This window comes from Sorex araneus, chromosome X (assembly GCF_027595985.1).
Source record: "Sorex araneus isolate mSorAra2 chromosome X, mSorAra2.pri, whole genome shotgun sequence".
Classification (NCBI taxonomy): domain Eukaryota; kingdom Metazoa; phylum Chordata; class Mammalia; order Eulipotyphla; family Soricidae; genus Sorex; species Sorex araneus.
The window spans coordinates 37,184,937-37,210,524 of NC_073313.1; the positions used below are offsets into that span (position 1 = coordinate 37,184,937).

At 40.2% G+C, this 25,588-nt stretch overlaps 1 protein-coding gene across 1 annotated transcript in view; it reads left to right on the top strand.

The window, feature by feature from the left end:
- CFAP47 (cilia and flagella associated protein 47) overlaps nucleotides 1–25,588 on the top strand; it is a 489,064-nt gene that overhangs the window by 235,259 nt on the left and 228,217 nt on the right. Inside the window, exons 40-41 of the mRNA XM_055121064.1 lie at nucleotides 2,821–2,909; nucleotides 23,650–23,733. Of these exons, the coding sequence (XP_054977039.1) occupies nucleotides 2,821–2,909; nucleotides 23,650–23,733 (173 nt within the window). The remainder of the gene's footprint in view (nucleotides 1–2,820; nucleotides 2,910–23,649; nucleotides 23,734–25,588) is intronic.

Sequence of the window (25,588 nt, forward strand, 5' to 3'; positions counted from 1 at the left end):
TTACACAATTGTTGCCTTCTGGGTTTCTTGTATTTTTTCATTGACACTTCTCCATAGAGATAACGGATCAGCTGTGTAATTGGAGGTAAAAGCATATCCTGGGAGATAATGCTTACGTGAAGGCACTTTCCTGCACCATTTGTGGTTTCCGAGCACTGCCAAGAATCTCTTAGCACAGAACCAGTACTGGCGTAGGAGCCCTGCCTGCTGTTCATACCCTTGATCCCCCACATACACATAGAAAAAAAAGAGGTTGAAGGGGCTTATATTGATTGTTACTTTGTCACTTGTCACTTGTCATCACGTTGATCTTCAATTTGCTCGAGCAGGCGCCAGTAACTTCTCCATTCATCCCTGTTGCGTGCTAGTGTAGCCCAATGATATCTGCTTGCTTCAGGAACAGGAAGAGCCTCAAACCATTCATTCAGGGCCTTGAGGAAGAAGTCTGACCATCTCATTGTTGGGCAGCCATGTGGTCTTTTGAGGGCCCGTGGAATCCAGTTGGTAACTGCTCTAGTCCAGCGGTCATCTCTGAATCGCATTACATGTCCAGCCCATCTGAATTTTGATGCCTTGGCAAAGGAGACAGCGTCTCTGATTCTTGATCATTGACAGAGGTCAGAACTCCATATTCCTTCACTCACTTGGGTGAAACGTGATACTTAAAACATAGCTCTTTCCATTCCTCTTTGGGAGACCCGAATAGCGTTCTCATCCTGTTTTCATAGGGCCCGGGTCTCTGAGGCGTATGTTAGTGCAGGAAGAATGGTGGAGTCAAAAATATATGCCCGGAGCCGGAGGTTCTTTGTCCTCTTAACCACTTCTTCGACTCTCTTGAAGGTGTTCCATGCTGCTCTCTTCCTTCTGCGAAGTTCTGGTGCCAACTCGTTCCTCATGTTGAGTTCTTGACCCAGGTACACATAGCTGCTGCATTCGGAGATGTTAGTTCTGTTGAGAGCAAATGGGACATCAGGGACTAGTTCGTTTTTCATGAACATTGTTTTCGTAAGATTCAGCTGCAGTCCGACCTTTCCACACTCGAGGTCGAAGTCGGCCAGCATTTGTGCCACTTGGTTAATGTTTGGTTTTATGAGAACGATGTCTTCAGCGAAGCGGAGGTGGTGTAGTTGCGGACTGTCTATGTTCACTCCCATTCCTTCCCATTCCAGTCATCGCATGACGTTCTCGAGGGTGTCACTGAAGAGTTTCAGTGAAATATTATTACCCTGCCGAACTCCTCTCTTTACATCGATGATCACTTCCTTCTAGAATGATGAAATCCTGGTGGTGAATCCGTAATTCAGCTCACAGAGTATCTTGATGTACTGAGTTTGAATGCCTTGTTTGGCTAGGGCTAACTTTGTTACTTTAAGGACAGATTTTTTTTAAAGGACAGATTTTTAGGATTCACTAGTTCTTTAAATGAATCACTCACTTTATTCATAGCAGCTTACTTGCCATTTGTTTTTTATTTGTTTGTTTACTTTCTAATGGAGACCTGAGCCTGAAATTATAGTGATCCTTGAGTCTGTGTTTGAATTGGGATTGGTGCACTGATAAGGCAAAGCAAATGTCACTCTTTTCTATTAGAACATTCATCAATATGTCTTGAGAGTCCTGCGGATCAAATTCATTGTAAAAATGTTGCTAACTGGCATTTCTTGAGATAGGATGATGTTCTAGATAAATTCTTATTATTCTCTCAAAGGATGGGGGAAAGGGATTTTGAAATATCTCTGTAAAATGTTTGTGATGTTGATTTGGGTGATCTTTTATGCCATTATTTTGCCTTCAAATTTTTCTACCATGGATAGAAAGTAAAAAATGTAAATTGGCTATGCTGTCAGATTTCCATATGGTTCATAAATAATTTTAGGTGTTCAGGGACAGGTAAAGGAAGTAGAGAATAACTTGAGTGATGGCCAGTTGCCTAAGAGAACACTAAGATGCTCATATAGACAGTCATTTTTGCTAATGGCACCTGGAACATGAGACAGGCATGAGAGTATTACCTAGATGTGTGTTGTCATGTTCATTTCTCTGTGAAAATTTAGCTCTTTATACTCACACACCTCTCACAAATTCTCTGAATAGGACATTGCTTTGTCACATACGGCAGTGCTTGGTATAAGAGACAGAGTTGGTGTTAGTCTGTCATTAAAAGGTTCTGGAGCAGAAAAAGAGACCCCTGAATATTAGGTGGTGTCAGTTACTCTAGCTGCCCACTATGGTCTTAAGATCTTGGAGAGGGAATTGGATCATTGATGATAATGGAGAAATAAAGTGTAAGAAAATGATCAGCCTTAAACTGTACCATGCCTCCAATTTCTGCCATGGAAGTCCTTTGGTAATTTGAAGTTTTGATTTTCCATTAGTTGCTTTGGTTATGGAAAAATTTATCATTGTAGCCATACATTATAAACACAGCCAGGGTACACTCACACATGCTCATAGATCTTCACGCACTCACATTTATGTATATATCCACACACACATGCCTCACCCATACGCCAGGTGGTTTAAAAGATATATGGGTGATTAATTTGCAAGTGTGAAATAATTCATGGACACTAACAAAATGAATTTTAAGAAAATAATTTGGGAGACACCATTCCAACAAATAGGTCAGTTGTTAACTCAGTCCCTGCTTTCACTGATGAGGTAAAATAATAATGTATCTTATTTTAGCAGTGTGATGTGTATGGAAAAAAGAAACTATAAATGAATACAGCTACAATATTTAAATAGACTGTAGGTATTTGTAATTTATGTCTTATAATTCAGGATGTTCTTTTTGTTATACACTTTTTTTTACATTAGGATATTATAAAATGTATAAGCCCGTGTTATACATGGAAAGAAGTCACCGTGACTATTAAAAATCCATTTCGTTCTGCTGGAGAGTTTAGGTAAGTTATTGTTTGTTATAAATTCATTGCAGTTAGCCATATCCAGTTTCAATGAAATTGTGTAATTTCATTGAATCATTTGGAGAAGAAATTATATCTATTTATATTGCTATTAATGTGTAAGAATCATCAGATAAAACAGAACAAATAATGAAAGTAAGCCATTTTCCTTATAATACTATTTGATAAGGCTATAACTCATAACATCAACTTTATTAATTTTATCCATAATATTTATGTTTGCTGAGATTAACTGTTCTTTCAATTAAATATAATTAGTAGAGTCTTCTAATTTTATTCCATCTGTTAATTCACAAAAGTAAAATATTGATTCAAGCTAGACATGCATTTTTACTTACAACATCATGATTAATTAAAATTTCATATTATGTATTTGTGCATCTTTAGACTTAACAGCATTACTAACAGTGACACAAATTTGAAATTAAAAGACAAAAATACTGAAGTATTACTTTAGGTCGCAATAGAAAAATACAGTTGTAAATATAGTCAAGTCTATATTGAGAAAGAAAAAAATGATACCTTGTTTACCTTTTCAGTTATAGACTCTGCACCACCTATTTTTTTTTTTTTTTTTTGCTTTTTGGGTCAAACCCGGCGACGCACAGGGGTTAATCCTGGCTCATGCACTCAGAAATGACTCCTGGCTGTGCTTGGGGGACCATATGGGATGCTGAGAATCGAACCAGGGTTGGCCGCGTGCAAGGCAAACACCCTACCCGCTGTGCTATCACTCCAGCCCCTCTGCACCACCTATTTCATCCGCTGGAAATCACATCCTCCTAGAAAGGACTGTGTGATACCTATAAGTTTTACACGTGCTTATTATTTTACTATTTGATAATTTAGGGTATTTTAAAATACATGATCTGCCTAAGCTTTTGGTAGTTTCTTGCTAGCACTATAATTCATTGTTGTCAAAACATGTTTGCGGGGGCCTCCCCAGTCATGCTCAGGCTCAGGGAGACTCAGTAAACCAGGCCAAAGAATTCAGTGCTCAAGCCCTGTGATGTACAATGCTCAGACCTGGAGGTGCTGGGAGTCATCAGGGCCGCTCCTGGCAAAGCTGTGAAGAGCAGGGTTGCATGTGGCATGAGGAACAGATCCTGGGTCTCTGCACACACAAGTCATGAACCCTGACCAGAGAGCTATTTCTTGGAGCCCTCAGAATACTTTTTTTTTGTTAGAACAATAGTTGATCAATGTGTGGTTCCCATGCTAAAGTCATGAAGAATTTTGTTTATGGTAATTTGATTGAAGTGTTACATCAGAGAGTAAGGAACAAAAACAGGTCAAAATATGTGGCATTAACCCAAGTCTGAAAGTCTCCCCTTATAAATGAAGCAGTTACTCAGAGGAAAGCAGGTTCCCAGTGGCATAACTAAAAGAAAACCCCAGAGTTCCAGAACTTGGGGCAATAATAATACGTTCCTCTGTATATCATTATATGTTACTTATACTTTATGGTCTATCTCAGATCAAATTAAAATTGTTTCTTGTTATGACAGCTGCATGGTTTGGTAGAGAACAGCATTATTAACTGGGGAGTTTTGACTCTTTCCTCCCCCATAGTCCTTGTGGCTGTCAAACTTGGTCTCATTTAAAAACAACAGAATTTGTAAAAAACATATTTTACAATAGTCATATTCTTTTGCAGACTATAATCATGTCATGCTGGTGTGTTATATATTATTTTAGTTTTGATGGTATTCTTTTGAAATTTTTACATTTACAATAGTGGGATTTAATAGTATAATTCCCTCTTTCTTATCATTATTTATTTGTTTAGTTGTTTTTTTTTTTTTGGTGTCATTAATACTGCCTTCAGAGAATGTACGGGAAACAGTCATTCCTATTATATTTTTAGAAGAGCTTCTGAAAAGCTGGTAATGCTCTTAACGTTTAGTAGAATTTACAACTGGAGTCATCTGGAGTTTGGATTTGTGAGAAGTTTATTTCATTCATTACTTTAAATTCTATCATGTCTGTCATTACTATAGTTACTCCATCTTTTTTATACTCGTAACCATGATACACACATATGTACACACATGTTTATATGTTTAACTTTCAGTATATTTGTGTGTTTGAATTTATCAGTTACACAGGCGGGGTGGGGGGCTAGGGGTGTGGGGGGGCGGTGGGGAGCTATACTGTGATTCTTGGTGGTGGAATATGTGCACTGGTGAGGGGATGGCTGTTCAAGCATTGTATAACTGAGACTTAAACCTGAAAACTTTGTAACTTTCCACATGGTGGCTCAATAAAAATAAATAAATAAATAAATAAATAAATAAATAAAAGACTCTTAAAAATAAATAAAGTGAATCTTCTATAGATAACACATAGGTTGTTCTTAAAAAAGACTGTTTTGAATTATGGAGAGATAATAGAGATGTTTAGGCATTTGCCTTGCATGAGGCCAAATGTGATTCTATCCCTGGCATTACATATGGTTTCCTGAGTACTATCAGGAGTGATTCCCTAAGCACAGAGCTGGGCAACACTGGTCCATGAACACCAAAGCATATGAACCGCCCCCTCCACCCCCCCCGCTAAATGAGCATTAAATTTAAAAATCTTTTCTTAAAATTTCTCTCTTTGACTGGACTGTTTAATGTATTCTTCGCATTTGTTATCATTGATATAGCTGAAGTTTTATCTGTCAGTTTCCATTTGCATAGTTCACACCTCCTTTTTGGTTTTCTGTGTTGTTGCCGACTTTATTTTACGCTAATTATTATAATGCAATATTTTTATTTCTCTAATGACTTTTTGAGTGTATTTTGAAGTTAGAGCTTTAGTGGTCACTCTAGGAATTACTGTATATAATTTCAGTTATATTGCACTGTAGCACTGTCGTCTCATTGTTCATCAGTTTGCCCAAACAGACACCAGTAATGTCTCCATTGTGAGACTTGTTACTGTTTTTGACATATCGAATATGCCACGGGTAGCTTGCCAGGCTCTGCCGTGGAGGTGGGATACTCTGGGTAGCTTGCCAGGCTCTTCGAGAGGGACAGAGGAATCGAACTCGGGTTGGCTGCATGCAAGGCAAATGTGCTACCCGCTGTGCTATAGCCTAACTTAATTCTTGTGAGAGTCATTTCTTATAAGAGTTATTGCTGTTTGTTATATTGTGAAATTGTTCTTGATGTTCTAAAGAAAACTCAACTTTGTCACTAGTTTTCTCTCATTTTCTTTCCTGTGATTAGTAACCAAAGCTGAAACAGCAAAACTCCTCTGGACCCTGAAACCTTATCTAAATAAAAATTAATCTTTTGTGTGACCTTTATAGTTTTTAAAAAATAATTTTCTATACTTGTTTGTGTTGTGTTGTAAAGTGTTAAAGGTATAAGTCATTCACTATTTGCCGCCCGGGGAGGGATTTTCCCTCTCCACCCTGTTTTTCTGCTCAGAAAATGGTGGCGGCAGCATCATCCACGTGGCAAGAGCCACCTCCTAAGACTTCCACCCAGAGGTAGGAACTTTGCAGTGTTGTGGCTCATAGGCCATCATGGGAAGGGGGCGGTACTGGCACGCCCTCGGCCCAGATAAGATCTGGAGCTGCTGCTCTCGAAACAGATCCTCTGCTCCTAAAGACTATGATCCAAGAGGTCTTCTAACCCATTTTGGCACCTAGAGCGGCTTCTTACAGAAATGCATCTAGACTGTGAACTGAATTAAAATATCAGAAATCCAAAACCGCGCGGCCACTGTTACAGCAGCGCGAGCTCATAGAATCTTCATTCTCAGCAATGAAAAGAAATTCTTACATGATGCCTTTTCAGCAGGCCTGATTGTTGGGGGAAAATTCCAAACAATAATTGTGAGTTCTCTATTGAAATATTGAATGCATTCGAAGTATAGAGAATAAAATGAAGACCATTAGCTACTTAGGTGGGGGCTGGGTGGGAGGGGTGTATATTGGGTCCTTGGTGGTGGAACATGTGCACAGGTGAAGGGATGGGGTTTCAGTCATTATATGACTGAGACTTATACCTGAAAAAAAAAGTATAAGTCATTCATATAGCAGTGTTATCAATATTTTTCTGATGCCTCTTTCGACCTTCATATGGCTGTTCTGTCTTCCAATTTGACACCCTACTCTTGTGTTTGGCCCCCCTTTCATTCAAGTGTAATGTTTGGCCCCCTTGAAAAATCTGAGGGGAGCACAGAATGCCATCTAGCCCCCAAGTGAGAAATACTGCTCTGTAGACCGTTTGTATGCAGCAGATCAAGTAGCATTCATAGCTACGTAAGAGCACATTCACCCACTTAAACATATGCCTGCGTGTTCCTAGTTTATATGTGTAACTTCTTGATGTAATAGTTGAAAGGTTTCTTTATATATAGATTTTACTAGTGTTCAAGCCCTACAGGTTTATGGTGATATTGATCACGTGTTTTATGCTGTGAGGTTTAGTAGTAAGAGCTTTGCTGTTTTGTGGAACAAATTCTGTATTTTGTCTTCTGGAGTAAGAAAACATGGCACTGGTTCTAAGCATTTGTTTGAAATGTTAAATAAATTGGTAGGGTAGTTGTGTTCAAGAAGTGGGCCTTGTTGGTAGTACAGGGTGCTTGCCTTGCATTCGGCCAACTCAGGTTTGATCCTCAGCATCCCATATGGTCCCTCAAGCCTCACCACAAGTGGTCTCTGGGCACTGCTAGATATGGCCCCCAAACCGAAAAATATAATAAGAAATGATGGCTTGTTAATTTGTGGTCTTCTTAAACTGAGTTTTTATTTTATTTTATTTCCTATTTGGGTCACACCCGGCGATACTCAAGGGTTAATCCTGGTTTTGCACTCAGGAATCACTCCTGGCAGTGCACAGGGGCCATATGGATGCTGGGAATCGAACCCGGGTCGGCTGCGTGCAAGGCAAGCGCCCTACTCGCTGTGCTATTGCTCCAGTCCGCTGAGTTATTAATGTGGTGTTTGAGTTTATAAGAAATAAATCTCAGTAAGTTATACCTCATTCTGATAGTGTCTTTAATGCCTCACCTTAACTTGGGTGTTGTTTGGAAATCGAGGTACTTCTAGAGAGTCTATAATGAATGAGAACTATGACCTGTCATTAAATATTTTGTTCATTGCCTTGGCAATCCTTTCTTGCTGTGGTATCACAGTATCTAAAGAAACTGTTGTTCATCGATTTACTCTAATCGGCACCAGTAACGTCTCTATTACACTCAACCCTGAGATTTTAGCAGCATCTCCTTACTTGTCTTTCCCAATGATTGGAAGCTCCTTCAAGGTCAGGAGAATGAGACCTATCGTTACTGTTTTTGGCATATCGAATACGCTACAGTAGCTTGCCAGGCTCTGCCGTGCGGGTGGATACTCTGGGTAGCTTGCCGGGCTCTCCGAGAGGTATGTATATATCTGTTACTGTATTTGGGATATGAATACACCAAGGGGAGCTTGCCAGGCTCTCCAGAGTGGGCAATAGACTCTCTGTAGCTTGTCAGGTTCTCCAAGAGGGGAAACTAGGCTATTAGATGTTGAGTGGCTGCATTGCAGGGTAGCTTGCTGGGGTAGCTTCTAGTATTTTGTGAGCAATACAAAGAAGGAGTTAATATGTAAATACAGGCTTCTCTTATGAGACTTGACTTGTAAATACTGAGGCTAAAGGAAAATTGTGGTTTGTGAATGCTGGAATTTCTTCAGTGGGTGCTAAAATGTTGTATTTGGATGTTGAACAAGATGTGTCTGAGACTACTAGATATCATACCATCAGAAGATGTGTCTCAGATTTGAGACTCAAAAGGCAGGAGTAGAAAATTGTTTTTCACATTTACTTAAGGATCATAATTTTTAAAAGGAGAGATCTCTACCAGAATAGGCAGGAGTGTGAGTCATTCTCTTATCCTTGACCCTGTGCTGACAAACATAATTCACAGTCTTTTGTGCATATCTTCAAAAAATTTTTGAACCATAACAATGATACTTTCTTGAAACCATGGCTTGGCATTTGTTGACCTGATGTGGGTGAACCAGAGACTGCTCCATTTACAGGGTATTTTAAGTAAGGTATATTCAATGCAATTTAGTTTCATATAGGAAATAATTATAATTTTGATGGAGATGAATTTAGGAGTGTTTTAAAGAAGCTTGTGAGGCAAGGAAATGTTCCTTGTCAAAAGTTCTAGGAATTTTGAAATGCAACCAACTGAAGAAGGAACTTTTCCCATTAGTAATGAACACAATATCTTAGTTTGATTTTGTTTTTTTAAGAAAACTGAGGCTTACTTGGTAAGCAGCATTTTAGTGAATTTGATACTTCACGCCTTGCAGTAGTATTGGATTTTTTAAAACCTAGAGGGTCAGGGCTGGAGTGATAGCACAGCTGGTAGGGCGTTTGCCTTGCACGCAGCCGACCTGAGTTCTATTCCCAGCATCCCATATGGTCCTCCGAGCACTGCCAGGAGTCATTCTTGAGTGTAGAGCCAGGAATAACCCTGATCATCGACGGGTGTGACCCAGAAAGCAAAAAAACAAAAACAAAAATAAAACAACCAAAAGAATAAAAAACAAACAAAAAAACCCCCTAGAGGGTCAGTAATCAAAGTAATTGCAGTAATATCTACCATTCATTAAAGATCTAATTAATGTTTCAAAATCTCTAAGGTGTGTCAGGAGATATAAATATCAGTTCAATGTGACAGAATTTATTAGACTCCTCAGATGAAGAACATAAGACTATAAAACTAAGGAAAGTGCCCAGATTCGCAGATCTGTTATAGAGCAGAGATGAAGCCACATATACTTCTAGTCTGAATTCTTTTTTCTTTTTTAAAATTCTTTGGAGGACTGTTTGGGACCCTACCTGGCTGTGCTCAGGGATCACTCCTGGCAGTACTTGGGGGACTGTATGTGGTTCCACTCATCTAAACGGGGTTGGCCACATGCCAGACAAGCACTTTAGCCCTGTACCATCCCTCTGATGGTTAAATTTTTATTTTTATTTTTTTTAAATTATGGCCACGTAGCATTGCTCATAGCTTACTCCTGACTCTGTGCTCAGCGATCATTTCTGAAGCTACATTTCTGAGGACCATACACAGTGCCAGGGGTCAAACAGATTGACCGCATGTCTTGCAAGCACATTAGCCGCTGTACTATCTCCAGTTTGGTGAATTTATTTTAGAGAGCTCTCCATTCCACTCTTTGGCTGAGGCTCATCTTTTGTTTCATTATTCATTTCTATGTTCACTATTTCTTATTTTTTATTTGTATTTTAAAAAGCCTAATCAAAGCAGATGTAAAGAAGGGAAAAAATGTGAAAATAAATACAGTTTGAGGATTTACATTTTTTTATTGAATCACCATGAGATACAGTTATAAAGCTTTCATGTTTGAGTTTCAGTCATACAATGATTGAACACCCATCCCTCCACGAGTGCACATTTTCCAGCACCAATGTCCTCAGTATTCCCCACACCCCACCCCACCCCAACCCTCCCCCTGACTCTATGGCACACAATTTCCCCCATACTCAGTTTGAGGCTTTTTTTTTCTTTTTGGGTCACACCCGGCGATGCACAGGGGTTACTCCTTGCTCTGCACCCAGGAATTACTCCTGGCGGTGCTCAGGGGACCATATGGGGATGCTGGGATTCGAACCTGGGTCGGCCGCATGCAAGGCAAAAGCCCTACCTGCTGTGCTATCACTCCAGCCCCTGAGCATTTTTTAATGACCTTGTTTACTTAGGTTTCCACTGCTCTTAACCCTCAATGCTCCTTAAAATCTGACTCCTTCACGGGCTTTGCATGTTTGTGTACCTCCAGCCTGTTTGCACACTGTATTAGGCTACTCTTAACCTCTTCACTGTATTTTCTCAAGTCTGCTCACTGCTCCTGGTGCAGAGCTCAGAATCATCTGCTCTTCCCCTCACTTGGAATAGTCCAATACCTTGGTAGGCCATCCATCACTATGGATCCCCTCTGATCATAACCTGTTCAGTGCCAAAGATCATTTTGAGATTTGCTCTCGTTCAGAGAGCCCAGCAAGCTACCAAGAGTATCCCGCCTGCACGGCAGAGCCTGGCAAGCTACCCGTGGCATATTCGACATGCCAAAAACAGTAACAATGGGTATCACAATGGAGACGTTACTGGTGCCCGCTGGAGCAAATCTATGAACAATGGGATGACAGTGCTACAGTTACCTACTAACTCCCATTATGTATCTTTATCACCTCATATTACCTCCAGGTGATCAGGAAGTTGCAGTGTGATTTACACTCAAATACCTGTTTTTGTTGTAGTCCCCAAAGATTGAACTTTTTTTTCTAGGTTAAACTCTTTATTTCAATAGAACTTTGATAGGTTTTTGTACTTCAGAAGTTTCTTAAAGCCTTTAACTTTTTTAATTTTTTTTAGTCACAGTTAATTTTAAGTTAAATTTGGATATAAGGTGAGACTGGGGTCTTAGGGTTCTAGGAGATATATAAACATACCAATGAGTTTACCTCGGTGGTTAAGAAAACCAGTGCCATTTATCTATGGTGATAGAGATCAGGAAAAGCCACTGAAATAATGAAGGTAGAAGATACCTATAATATATCTATAGTGTCTCAATTCCTGTAAGTTCTGGAGTTCATCTCAGAGGGAGAATATGATCCTTGGTATTACTGTTATATGCCGTGGTATTCCGTGTATTTCCTGGTATTACTGTTGCATTCCTCTTGATGCACAGGTAAAATCTTGGTTTCTGATAATGTAATTTGACCTGTGCATATGATCAGTCATTTTCATACAGGTGGTGGGTAGCAGAGAATTAGAAGCTAAAAGTTTTGTTGAGGCACCAAAGGAACATTTTCTCAGCATACTATGATCATGCCAGTCATAGAGTAGAATAGTGCTTTTAAGTGAAAATGGCGAACTTCCTGCAGAGATGTGTAAGGTTCTTTTCTCTATTTTTTTTTTTATTGAAGCACTGTGGGGTGGAGCATTTCAAAGCCATTCATGATTGGATTTCAGTCATACAGTATTCCAACACCCATCCCTCCACTATTGTACATTTCCCAGCACCAGTGTCCCCAGGTTCCCTCCGATTATCCCCTACCCCCACCCCTTGCCTGCCAATATGGCAGGCACTTTTCTTTTTTCTTCTCTCTCTCTCTCTCTCTCTCTCTCTCTCTCTCTCGCTACTATTGGGCATTGTAGTTTTCAGTATTGATAGTGACAGGTTATTAAGAATATCCCTTACCTACTTTTAACCCTCACATCATGTCCAGTGTGATCATTCCCAGCTATTATTGTCATAGCAGTCTCTTCTCCATCCTACCTACTCTCAGCCACACACTGACTTGTGGTTAGTTCCAACCATTGACCAGTCCTCCTAACCCCTGTTTACCCTCACCATGGATATTATTCTTCTACTATACATATTTTATATATGTAAGGTTCTTTTGAAATACAGATGTGACCTTGTATCGAAAATCACTTGGTTACAGAGATCTTAAAAAACTGCAGACTTAGAAGGGAACGTTTTTCTGCAGAAATGTTCCCCCAAAGTGAAAACCGTTGCCATTACAAATAGTTCTCTCTATCGCCTATGGCACTGCTTATAGGGGAATACAAGTGTACACCCACCTCTTGTGTGCTGCATGTGACTAGCTCTTGCCACTGAAATATGTGCAGAAACCATGTCACTTATAGGCCAAGGCATTTGAGAGACAGTTTGCTAGGTAATGTTTTATTTTCTTTCATTCGGCAGAACCTTGATGTAGCACTGTGATTTACATTAGCATATATATGTATATATATATATATATGCGTTTGAGCTTTATTCCTTTTTGTCACAAATCATAAAACTTTTTTTTTTTTTGCTTTTTGGGTCACAATGGGTGATGTACAGGGGTCACTCCTGGCTCTGCATTCAGGAATCGCCCCTGGCTGTGCTCAGGGGACCATATGGGATACTGGGACTCGAACCCGGGTCAACCGCGTGCAAGGCAAACGCCCTACCCTCTGTGCTATCACTCCAGCCCCACAAATCATAAAACCGTTAGAGGGAATTTGCTCAAGAAATAAGAGAGGAAAGCTGTTCCTCTGTAGGTTAACCGAGCAACTTTTGAGCTTTTTTTTTTTGAAAGCCCTTAAAGATGGAGGCAGGTTTACTGGACAACTTAACCATCATAATTCAATTTAATGGGCTCAACATTTGAAACCTTCAGTTTCCCCTCATCCTGCTAACTTCTGCAGAGGGGAAAGGTGTTGGGGACTAAGCTTTATCTCAGTTTTACCAGGGGCCATTATTTAATCACTCTTGTGCGTAAAAAGGCTAACGGAGTGATGGCTTGAAGGACTGTAACACTTGCTTTGGACGTTGGAGCTTCAGGTCGGATCCCCAGCACCACACGGTTCCTTAAAAACCACAAGTTATGGCCCCCAAGTAACGCTGAGAGGATTGGGTTTGGCTGCTTCCTCCTTGATGAACATGTTGGGATTTGATAGAGTGCTCTGGAAAGGTATGCAGGCTCCCTGCCCCATCACCCCAAGCTTGGTCTATTCATCTCTTCCATCGGATTGTTGCTGAGCTACATCTTTTGTCTGGTTAAAGTTCTATATTCGGGCTGGAGTGATAGCACAGAGGGTAGGGTGTTTGCCTTGCATGTGGTCAACCCGGGTTCGATTCCCAGCATCCCACATGGTCCCCTGAGCACCGCCAGGAGTGATTCCTGAGTGCAGAGCCAGGAGTAACCCCTGAGCTTTGCCAGAGTGACCCAAAAAGCAAAAAGAAAGGTATTTCTCTGTAAGAAAATTTCTCTATAGAGGTGTAAGTTGCTTTCACTGGTAAGTAGTACCAAGAAGAGATCATGGGGACCTCTATAGGCAGTTAGTAAGAACTCAGAGACAAAATTATTGCAAAAGATAATAACATTTATTTCAGGCAAAATTGCCTTCACCGAGGAGAATGCAAGGTGGTCATATCGTGCAGATTTCTTCACTAATGATAAACAGGAAACTTCAGTTTGATCGGTTTATTAGAATTCCACTTTTGACTGAAACTTCATTTAGCTTGGGGATTTTATCTTGGTGGTTGGGGCCAGAAACAAATAACTCTGTTTTAGATTTCTTTGTTTGTTTCTCCGTCTTTTCCTCCCCGTCCTCCTCCTCCCTGTACTTTATCCATACCTGACACCTTTGTTTATTTAGAGAGAAGAGTTAACAGTTTGTTATATCAAAGGGAAATGCTTTTCTTCCAAATAACTTGATTTATACTTGATATAGTTTATCTTTACAAATGTATCAAAATGGATCTAAATAACAGTCCTACTTACAAAACAACTGTGTCATACAGTGGAGCAGAAAAAAAATAAACCTTCACAAATATTTTCTCAAGCAAGTGTATGGGGCTGCTTGCAACCAAATTTTATTTGGTCTCTCTGGCCTCTCAGTCTCTCTAAATCCCAAACAGGAAAATCCAAGTTAGTTGAAATGACCCCACCTTTGTGGCTGGTGTGTCGGTCTGCCATATTTTAAACTCTCTCTGTCTCTGTCTCTGTCTCTTTCTCCTTCTCCAACAGACACACCACATCTTTATCAGATCATTTAGATATCTTAGCTACGAGAAATAATACTTCGGTAAACACTGTGGTAAAACTGCACATGACTCTTAGAGTTAATTTCTTATTCTTTAGATAGTTACCGAGAAGTCACATTGCTAGGTTACATAGTATTTCTGCTTTTTATTGTGTGTTTTTTTTTTTTGAGGAAGCTCTATACTGTTTTCCTTATTGGTTGCATCAATCTGTATTCCCACCAAGATTATATGAGAGCTCTTTTTCTTCTACACTTTCATCAATACTTGTTCTTAGTCCTTAGATGTAAGGCACTGATTTTCACGGTGTGCGATGAGATCTCATTCTGAGCTTGATATTTATTTCTCTAATAAGTAATGAGGAGAATTTTTGATGTGTCTGTTGGCTATTTTGTTACAAGGTTAGGTTGGGGTGTTATTTTTTTTAGTTCCCTCCCTGCCTATCACTTTGTTTTACCGTTGCTTATAATGTTGTGAAGACTGGGGGCCATGGAGCTGTGGTGCTTGCACACTTGGCCATGGCGTCCCTGAGATTTGTACTCCTTTATTTGTGGTGCTCGTATACATGTTTGACAGCGCTTTTACTTGAGATGCACAAGTTATGGCTATGATCATCTCTTGGGGCGTCACCTCAGTACTCTTCTACATCCTCACCAGTTGCAGTGTTCACAGGGGCTTGAGCCGTGGCTGGAAATTATTTTTGGTCCCAATGATTCAATATAATAGAACTACCAGAATCATGGCCAGCATATGTGGGACACTGGGGATTTGAACTCCTGATCATGCCCTTGGAAGATAGGGACTCTCACCCCTTGCTAAGGTATTCCTCCTGGGCCCTGTTGACCATTATTATATTCTTTGGAGCACTTGATTGTCTATTCATATATCCTTTTCTCTTTTTAGTTGCAGTCTTTTTTGTTAGTGGTAGGGGTGTTGACTTTTATGAGTGAGTTCTTTATATACCATATATAACCATATACCATAAATATATAGATATGAAATGCAAATATTTTTTTCATTCTGTAAAATTTGAGGGGTTCTGTTTTGTTTTATTTTGCTATGCTAAAAATTAAATTTAAGGCAGCCTCAGTTGTTTACTTTTGCTCTTATTTGCCTTGGCATTGAGGTTAAGGTACTGAAGACATCTCTGTCAAGTGATAGCCTGGAATATACCAATTGTGTTTTGCACAGCACCATTTGTTGATGATTTTCCTTTTCCCTGGTATTTTTTTTCTTTCCATGGTAATGACTCTTGTCACAGTTTTTTTTCAATATATATTTAAATTTGTTTTTGGACTCTTGATTGGTCTCATTTATATGTGTTTCTATTTTTATACCCATACTACTATACTACTAGTATTGCTTCGTAGTAATGTTTGAAATTGGGTAATATGATGCCTCCAGTTTTCTTTTTGTCACTGGGAGCTATACCCAAAGGTGCCCCGCCCATCAGTGCAGTCCTGAAGGTTCTGTACTCACAACCCTGGTAATGCAGTGCTCAGGCTGGTGGTGTCTGAGGGCCACCAAGGCTACACCCCATGGTGCTTAGAGAACCGTGTTGTATTGGAGATCAAACTCAGGCTAAGCACGTACTCTACAACTACAACTGTCACCATGATTCTCCCCATTTCTCTTTTTTCTTTATACTCAAGAATAATTTAACTACTTGAGGTATTTTATGAAGATTCATTTATGAATGTTATATTTTTGTTCTGTTTCCTATTTAAGAATAATTGTCATTTTAATAGTGATTGAAATGCATATATATATTGCTACTGGTAACATGGCCATTTTGATGTATTCTTTGTATAATCTTTTTTCTCCATTGTTAGATGTATTCTTAGGTAATTGATTTTGATTCAATTATGAATGGGATTTAAAAAATTCATTTCTTCTCTCTTGTTTACATATTTGAATACAACAAATCTTTTGTGTCCTACTATTTTTTGTACTTATTTCTGATACTATATCTAGGGCTTTCTTGAAAGCCCTAAAAATAGTTTTATCTGTGTATTATCATATCATCTGAAAATTACAGCTTCACACATGCTTTTTCAATCTGGATTCCTTGAATTTCTTGTCGTTTTTGAAGGGCTCTCAAAGAGACTTGTAACACTAAATTAAAGTGATGAGAGTTTACAAGCATATCTTATTCCTGAGCATTTTGTTTCTCATTGCTGAGTATCGTTTTAGCTGTACACTTTTAGTAGATGTTGTTTATGTTGCAGTTCCTTCTCCCCTCATTCTGCTTAGATAATAGGTGCCAGTTTTGTTTGACTTTTACAGGAAAAAATTCAAACAAAAGTCAAATTGAAGGCACAGAAAATAATTATTAAAGAAGAGTATACCTACAAGAGTTAGTGCACTTACTCACTGACCGAGCAGCCTTTCTAGTAAGACAAAACGTTTACTACAAGTGAGACACTATAATCTAGACATCAGAGTGTGGGCAGACTCTGGAGGGAAAGTATTTTATTTGGTAAAGAAATAGGGATGTTAGGAGGTGAATACTCGTGATTTTTCAGGGAAGATAGAGGAACAGGAAGTGGAGATTTTTGTGGAGCCCAGGTTCAATCCAGAGTCTGAGCATAATTAGTCATTTCCAAGGGTTGTCATGGCAATTGTCAACTGTCATTGCACAAGTAGTTGCACTTGTGTTATACAAAAGTGTGACAAATAAATTGGAAGTTGTCCATCGGTCATCTGATTCTTCATCCCAGATTCTTTTGGCTCCAACCAATATAGAACAAGCCTTGCTTGTTCTTGCCGTTTAGGATATTTAACAGCTATGACATACTTATTCTTTTGACAAAAAACATCATGTGGTTCATATGCAGAATAGATATAATTTCAAAGAGATAGTGATCACTGAGTAAGAGAACATCTTTGAACAGGAAGATGACTAAATTTTTACATAATTTTAGCTCAGGTCGCTTAATGCATCACACGAGCACTGGCCATTTCCCCCAGATGACTTCGATTGGATTTTCATGGTACTTAGCTACTATTCTCTTTAGCTCTATTATTTGTGTTTGAAACTCACTCAATTTTCTTTATGTAGCTCACATTTTCTTTTTCTGACTGTTTTTCTTCCACCTGTAAAGATCATTATGAGTGCTTCTTTTGAATTCCAGTTACCTAGTGCTGTTGCAATTAGATTCCCCCAACTCTTTGCCCTGGCCTCCCCCACTGGGGCGGGGGGTTGGGTTGTTCCATTGTTTGTGTTATATTCTACTGTCTCTTCATTTCGTTTGAAATGTATGCCAATTTCCAGGAAGTCTCTTCATTTTGTTTAAAATGTATGCCAATTTCCAGGACGTCTCTTCATTTTGTTTGAAATGTATGCCAATTTCCAGGAGAGACAGATTTTTTTCCCTAAACGTGTAGGGCGTTTGCCTTGCAGGCAGCCGACCCGGGTTTGATTCCTCCATACCTCTAGGAGAGCCCGGCAAGATACCAAAAGTATCTCGCCTGCACAGCAGAGTCTGGCAAACTCCCCGTGGCATATTCGAAATGCCAAAAACAGTAACAACAAGTCTCACAGTGGAGACTTTACTGGTGCCCACTTGAACAAATGGATGAGCAACGGGATGACAGTGATACTGATGCAGTGATACAAACTTGATAGTAGCACAGCGGGTAGGGCATTTGCCTTGCATGTGGCCAACCCAGGTTCGATTCCTCCGTCCCTCTCAGAGAGCCCGGCAAGCTACTGAGAGTATCCTGCCCACACAGCAGAGCCTGGCAAGCTACCCGTGAGGTATTCTATATGTCAAAAACAGTAACAGCAAGTCTCACAATGGAGATGTTACTGGTGCCTGCCTGAGCAAATCAATGAACAATGGGATGACAGTGCTACAGTGCTAAACTTGATATATTGGTCTTATGTTAAGAGTGCAGGTTAAAAGGAAACTTGTCCTAATTTTCCTTTGCACTCTCAGTTAGGACCAAAACTATAGGCTCTCCCAGTCTCCCCAGTCACCCTCTTATTTTCTCAAAGATATGTACCTTAGAAAGTCTTATTTCTATGTAGATTAAATATTTTACCTTGCAAGCTATAATGCTTCATCTTTCTTTGGGCAGCGGGGAGGCCGGGGGACGGCTTCTATAGAGTTTGAGCCTTCCCTAGTGGAGGTGCCTGAGTTGAGGGGACAATATCTGCAGCCACCAGTTCTTCATTCTGACCTTTCCCAGGAGACTAACACTGACCCCTCAACTGCAGATCAGAGCTGGACTGCAGGTCCTGCAACCCAGATTTTCCCCAGAGGTCTGTACTAGAACTGAGTAATCTCCAGGTGTGGACTGTGGACAGACTGTAGTCCCCATTGCAGTAACTGTAGGATAACATTGGTTTGTCCTTTCTGCCTTGCCATAGGGCGCTTAGGTTTATTGGGTTACTCCCATCACAGTGCTCCCATTCCTCTGTGTTTCTTTGTGCTCTCCTTTCCCAACCAATCACCTTTATCTCCTCATCAGACTCTGTTACCTTGTAAATATTGCTTTTCTCTTCTCCTTAAGTCCTTTGCATAGTTAATTCAGAGCAATTTCCATTTTCTGTAGACACAAGAAGACAGTTAATGTTATGCTTTTATAACTTGGAAGTGAATTGACTCTGAATGAAATTCACTCCTGGGCATCTGTTCTCTCGACTTAAGCCTCAGTTGTCCTTACTTCCTAGACGAGGGACTGGATAGACCCAGGGCAACCTGTGAGCTCCCCTGGCATCAAAATGGGCCAGGTCAAAGGGCAAATACTTAATTGTAAGTTAAGAGCATGGTCATGGACAAATTCTATCATGATCCCAAAAGTGACAACTGGATTAGGACCTTGCTAGGGTTAGGAAAGATTTATCTGGCCTGAGCACTATAGTCTGAGATCTATAGCGAGATGTCCCCAGGAGAGCCATCCTACAAACTTAATGTATCTCTTACTGTGTCCATACAAAATAGCTAATATTAAGAAGCAGAATTAAGATGTTAATTAAGATGCTAATTGAGTTATTGGGCAAAGGAAAGGAGAAGGACCGCTAAGTGGCATTTTGCCCTTGAGCCTGATCCATTGGCTGCACATGATTGGGAAGGGCTTTGATATGTTGATTGTGCTACTGGACCTAGGTGTGTGGTTGCTACCTCCAATGTGGGGAGTTGGAAGAGACTAGAGACAGACCAAGACGGTGAGTCGGAGCTCAAATCAATGAGTGACAGAGACAGGAGGAGACTGGAACGGGGAGCTTAGTGAGACTGGAACAGGCGCATGGGAGAACAGAATAAACTGCAAATGATCAACACCCAGCCCGGCCCTCGTTTCCTCCTTCCTCCCACTGCATTGACCCTCACGGGTGGGGGAGCAGCACAAGACCACCTAACGCAGGTGGCAAGAGAGAGCCGCGGGGTTTCCCAGTCATCTTGTGATTACACGGTAACGAGCAGATGAGGAGCAGATGCTCATGGTGAGTGGGCACTGTTGAGAAAATTGCCTCACCAACACTGCGGTGGCCCCACGGAGGAACAATCACTGGAAGTGTATTGAGACTGGGGGCTGTATTCATAGCCAGTTGTAGTTACAGAGCTTTCCGTGGAGGTGTAGACAGAGGCTGGCTACTTCAGTTCTCACTCAGAGTGATGTCGTGGGCCCCTTTAGGTGATTTGTGTGAAGCAGGGATGAGAAAGACAGTCACTTTCTCCCCACCCGCCTCAGCCACCCGGGACCCCCTGGGAAGACTAGGACTGGTAAAGCCAGTCAGATGGCATCAGGCCACACCTGAGTCCACTTGGTCTGCCAGGCACGGGAGTTGATCCCCACCACCCGATTTCTCGGGGAGCCACGAACTCAGGCTGGAGCGAGGATTTGCTCTTTGCAGGAAAGGAGATGACAGTCCCAGGTCTTACCCAGGGTTTCGGGGTTCAGCAGTAAAGTAAAACAGATTTTATTTGGAGGTTTTGAAAGGGAGGAGAGAGAGTAAAGCATTCAGGGGAGAATGTGGGCTTCCCCAAAGGCAGAGAAGCCTTGAACCGGCCTTAAAGACTGGTTTTTATGTGCATATTCTAAAGGATGCCTTTGTCTGGAGAGGTGGGGGTTGGTCAGGTATCAAAGGAACAGCTTTGGAGTTTCTAGTGAATCTCTTTCATGTCCTTAATTGATCTCTATTTCTTCTGCTGTCGTTTCTTTGTGGGGTTCAGCCTCCGCAGGGTCTGTCATGGACTGGCAGACTGGCGCCAGTTAGTTCTCCATGAGGTCAGGGCTGTTACTTCCCAGGAGATTGACTGCCATTGCCTTGGGAAGGGGCCTTCCCTAGCTGCCTGCCTACATCAAGAACAGCAAACCCTGTGGCTGGTGGTAATCACAGTGCTCCCCATTACACTGAAACCAGTTGTTTAGAAGAGACTTTCTTTGGGCTGGGGGTTGGGGAGTGGGGTCGGGGGCTGGTGTCAGAGTTGGACCTTGGTAACCTCCCTGGGTCTCTTCCCAGAGACTTGAACTCTAGCAGCCTAGATGCTCCAGAAATCCATATTCCAACTCTTGCTCCTCCTGGACAAGTGCCTTGCTGGCAGTGAAGATGGCCTGATGGGCTGCACTGTGGCAAGGGAGAGTGGCCAGGGAGTAGTATCTCCCATTTCGGTGAAACACTGATATAATCACTTCTGTTGCCTACTTTTTTCCTACTTTTATTTTTCTCATTTCTTTGATTTTTTTTTTAATGTTGAAAATTTGGACAGATAGTATAGTGGCTAGGGCACTAGCCGTGTGTGCATCGGACCCGGGTTCAATCCCCAGCATCGCCCATGGTCCCCCAAGCCCCACCAAGAGTTATCCCTGAGCATAAAGTCAGGAATAATCCATGAGGATTGTTGGGTGTGGCCCCAAACCAAAAATTCTACACATATATGTTGTCATCACAGGTGTTATTCTCACTTCCTACAAGATTGTCAGGGTTTTTTTTTTTCTTTTTGGGTCACACCCAGCAATGCACAGGGGTTATTCCTGGCTCATGCACTCAGGAAGTACTCCTGGTGGTGCTCGGGGGACCATATGGGATGTTTGGAATTGAACCCGGGTTGGCCTCGTTCAAAGCAAACGCCCTACCTGCTCCAGCCCCAGGATTGTCAGTTTTAAATAAAGCTGGCTCTGTAATTTTTCCTCAGGAAACTGCCTTGGGTTTGCTCACAATCTCTCTGAGATAGTTGCGGCTTGGGCAGGGCACCGGCTTTCTCTGCCCACGCTAAGCTATTACAATCTCACCAATTCCCGTTACTCAGAAGGGGTACATTGTTCCTCAAACCAATTTACTTCAATCAAGGCTCCTTTGAAATAATAGTTTCTTATATCTGTGTTTAAGATTTTTTTTTTCTGACCCTCGAAGGGCTTCTCTCTCCCAGATAACTCTTTACCCAGTTATCTCCATCAAGCCAGCAGTACTACACTATTGCCCAAGTCTTCATTGAATGTACCAGTCCCCCTTCCACTTGCCTTTTATCACAATCTGCACTATTTTTTTAAGTTTTTAAAAACATTTTATTGATTCACCGTGAGATATAGTTACAAGTCCTCATGTCTGAGTTACAATCACACAATGATCAAATACCCATCCCTCCACCAGTGCATATTTCCCACCACCAATATCCCCAGTAGACCCCCACCTTTCCCACCCTCCCACTGCCTCCATGGCAGACAATATTCCTCATACTCTCTCTCTACTTTGGGGCATTATGGTTTGCAATGCGGATACTGAGAGGTTATTATGTTAGGTCCTTTATCTACTTTCAGCACACATCTCCCATCCCGACCGATTCCTCCATCCATCATTTTCTTAGTGATCCCTTCTCTATTCCAGCTGTCCTTTCCCCTCGTGAGGCAGACTTCCAACTCTGGAGCAATCTTCCTGACCCTTCTATCTACTGTCCTTGGGTGTCGGTCTTGTGTTATGTTATTTTATACCTCACAAATGAGTGCAGTTCTTCTATATCTCTCTCTTTCTGACTCATTTCACATAGCATGATACTCTCCATGAATCTGCACTGTTTTGAAAAGCATATTCTAATTTGATTTTCTTGATGTTTGTGGTGGTGAGAACTAAGCTACACTTAGTGGTACTCAGCGGCTATGATTAGCTCTATGCTTAGAATTCACTCTTGGAATTGCTTAGGGGATCTTAAAATGCTGGGGATCAAACCCAGGTCTCCCACATGCAAACTGTGCACTCACTTGATTGAACTGCTTCTCCAGCTCCTTCACATTTTGTTCATTTTTTACCCAGTTTTACTTTATTGCACTATGATTCACCGATACCCACGCCTCACGCATAATGAATGAGTTGCTATAACTGTAACTTGAATGAATGTGTATTACGGAAGGGCTCAAAAAGTGAATTGTGGCATAATACCAGAAGATGATGCCTTGCACGCAGCCGACCCAGGTTTGATTCTTCCATCCCTCTTGGAGAGCCTGGCAAGCTACCGAGAGTATCCCGCCCTCATGGTAGAGCCTGGCAAGCTAGCCATGGCATATTTGATATCCCAAAAACAGTAACAAGTCTCACAGTGGAGACGTTACTGGTGTCTGCTTGAGAAAATAGATGAACAATGGGACAACAGTGCTACCGTGCAGTGCTGCAGTTCTTTATAACCTAAATTCCTTAACTTTGATAATTGAGTGTTTCCTTTCCATGTAAACAAATAGTATTTTGGAGAGGTGGAAGATGGCTCATTGCCTTATAGATCTGAGGTCCTGACCATGGTTATCAGGATTGCATATATTATTGGTATTCTATTTCTTTATTATATATTTTATTTCTTCATGATATTTTATATTTCTCCATAAGATTTTATATTTTATTTCTTCATCTATATTTTATTTCTTCATGAGAATCCCTCTGCTACCACATGCACTGAAGGTGATTCTGTGAGCACCACTGTTCAGGATCCTTAGCGAGGGGAAAAGTATATTATTAAAAGTTTCTTTGCAAAACAATTAATTTTTCCATTCTAGATCTTTTCCTCTGTTCTGTGTTTTGAGTTGCAGAATGAGAATGTGTGAACTCTTTGAACTGTATTTCATTGTGGTTCTAATTGTATTTTATGAATGATGGTAACAATATAAAAGATTTTTAATAGTCTAGATTTTATTGACATAGAAATAAAAATAATCTTTTTTTCATATTCATTTTAGAGTCATTTTGCTGGAATCCTCAACATTTATCTCCATGCCATCCCAGTTACTTGAATCGAAACAATTGCTCAACCGAATGGAAGAGTAAGTGTCTATATATATTCTGTAAGTGTCTATATAAAATTGCCTGAGGAAATTATCTGAGAAATTAGCATTCAACTAAACTTCTTATATGATTGCACAATAGTTTTAATTTATTTGAAATATTCATTCAGTTTATATTATATATACCTTATATATTACACATATTCTCTTATGTCTTACTAGGCGTATGTGCATAGAAAGTGAATACGAATGACTTGATTTAAGAATCTAATTATTTGCAGATGTTTTATTTCTACAAAATTGCTGCAAATGGACAACTAGTGAATATTGACCACTAATCCTATAATAAAAAGTGCATATAATCACATTGATTATGATGATCAGTTCTAAAGACAGCGCATCCTGGACTAGTCTTTTTTTCTTTACAAAGAGAAAATGACATTCAGAACATGTTAAATGACAGCATGAGGCCAAAGAAATAACAGATGCTGGAGAAGGGACTCAAATCCTCTCCACTGGCCTGGGAGTTGGATTCAAACCCTCTCCACTAGCCTGAGAGTTTTCTTGTGTTTTGCTGTTGGTAACCCTCTGCTTTTTCTCTCCTCATCATCTCTATGTGAGAACTTGTTTGACCTCAGCTAGGAATTCATGTAACTGGTGACACTAACTTTTTTTTTGTCACTGTGCGTATTTGTTCAGAACCACCAAATCACCCTGAGTATTGATTTGTTGATTACAGATTGATCCTAATGAGGTGGTTTTGCAAATTTGAATATTTGAGATCATGAGAATTGACTTATTTCAGCTTATTCCACCAATGCTAATGGGATCTGTATTTAGAAAGGAATTTTGGCTACTGAATAGGGAAGCAAACTTAAAAAAATCAAATAGCACTCTGTCGCCCATATGTTTTTAACTATACAATATCTACTTAATGTGACTTATAATAAAAAAACAGTGTGACCAAGGTGAACATCAGGAAGAAAAAAGATAATGCAGCTTTCTATTAGTAAATTATGCTAATTGTAAATAGTCACAGACTTATTAGAAGTCAGCATCAGTGTCATCCTTGCATCCTTTAGATGCAGAGTATTCCAGGAGGCAAGAATTTGTTAATTTTGGTAGCATAGGAAGTCTCATAGGAATGTTTTAAGTTACAAGAAGCCATTAAAATGATTTGTGTAGATGTTGCAAAGATTAAAATGAGTATAGTTAGTTTTCCAAAAGTGAATTGTATTTGTGCCAGTAGTATTAGGAGGTTATATGGATTGTATTTATTATAAGGCATTTTATTTCTTTGTTACTTTGTTCATGAGAAAAAAAAGTGTTAAAGAAGAGACCATTTTGTCACATTGCTTTTGTTTTATTGACTGTTAATTTGATGCTTAACTAAGCCATTCAAAATATTCCTTTTATATTTTTCTCTAGTGAACAGCAAAATCTGAATTAAGGCATGTAACTATAGGCCATTATTATGGGCACCATAAGAGTAGCAGGTTTTAGAAATTTTTTGCTAATTTCTTCGTAGTATGAAATGCTAGTATTTCTAAAATCTCTTGTTTAAACAGGTCTAGATTCTTTTGTTTGTTTGTTTGCATTTTTGGTCCACACCCAGCAGTGCTCAGGGGTTATTACTGACTGCACTCAGGAATCACTCTTGGCAGTGCTCAGGGGAGATCCATTTAATGAAAAGTAAATTGAGTCTAGTTTTTAAATTTGAAATGAAATATGGAAATTCTCTTTTAAAAAACTGTTAACATGATTTTCTTCATTTGCTGTTCTGGAATGGTTTTTTATTAGATCCAAAGTTCTAGAATTAATGAAGCCATGTAGATTCAAACTACAGGGAATGACTTCCTTTTTAAAGTTACTCTTCTCAAGCCCCAACTAAAAT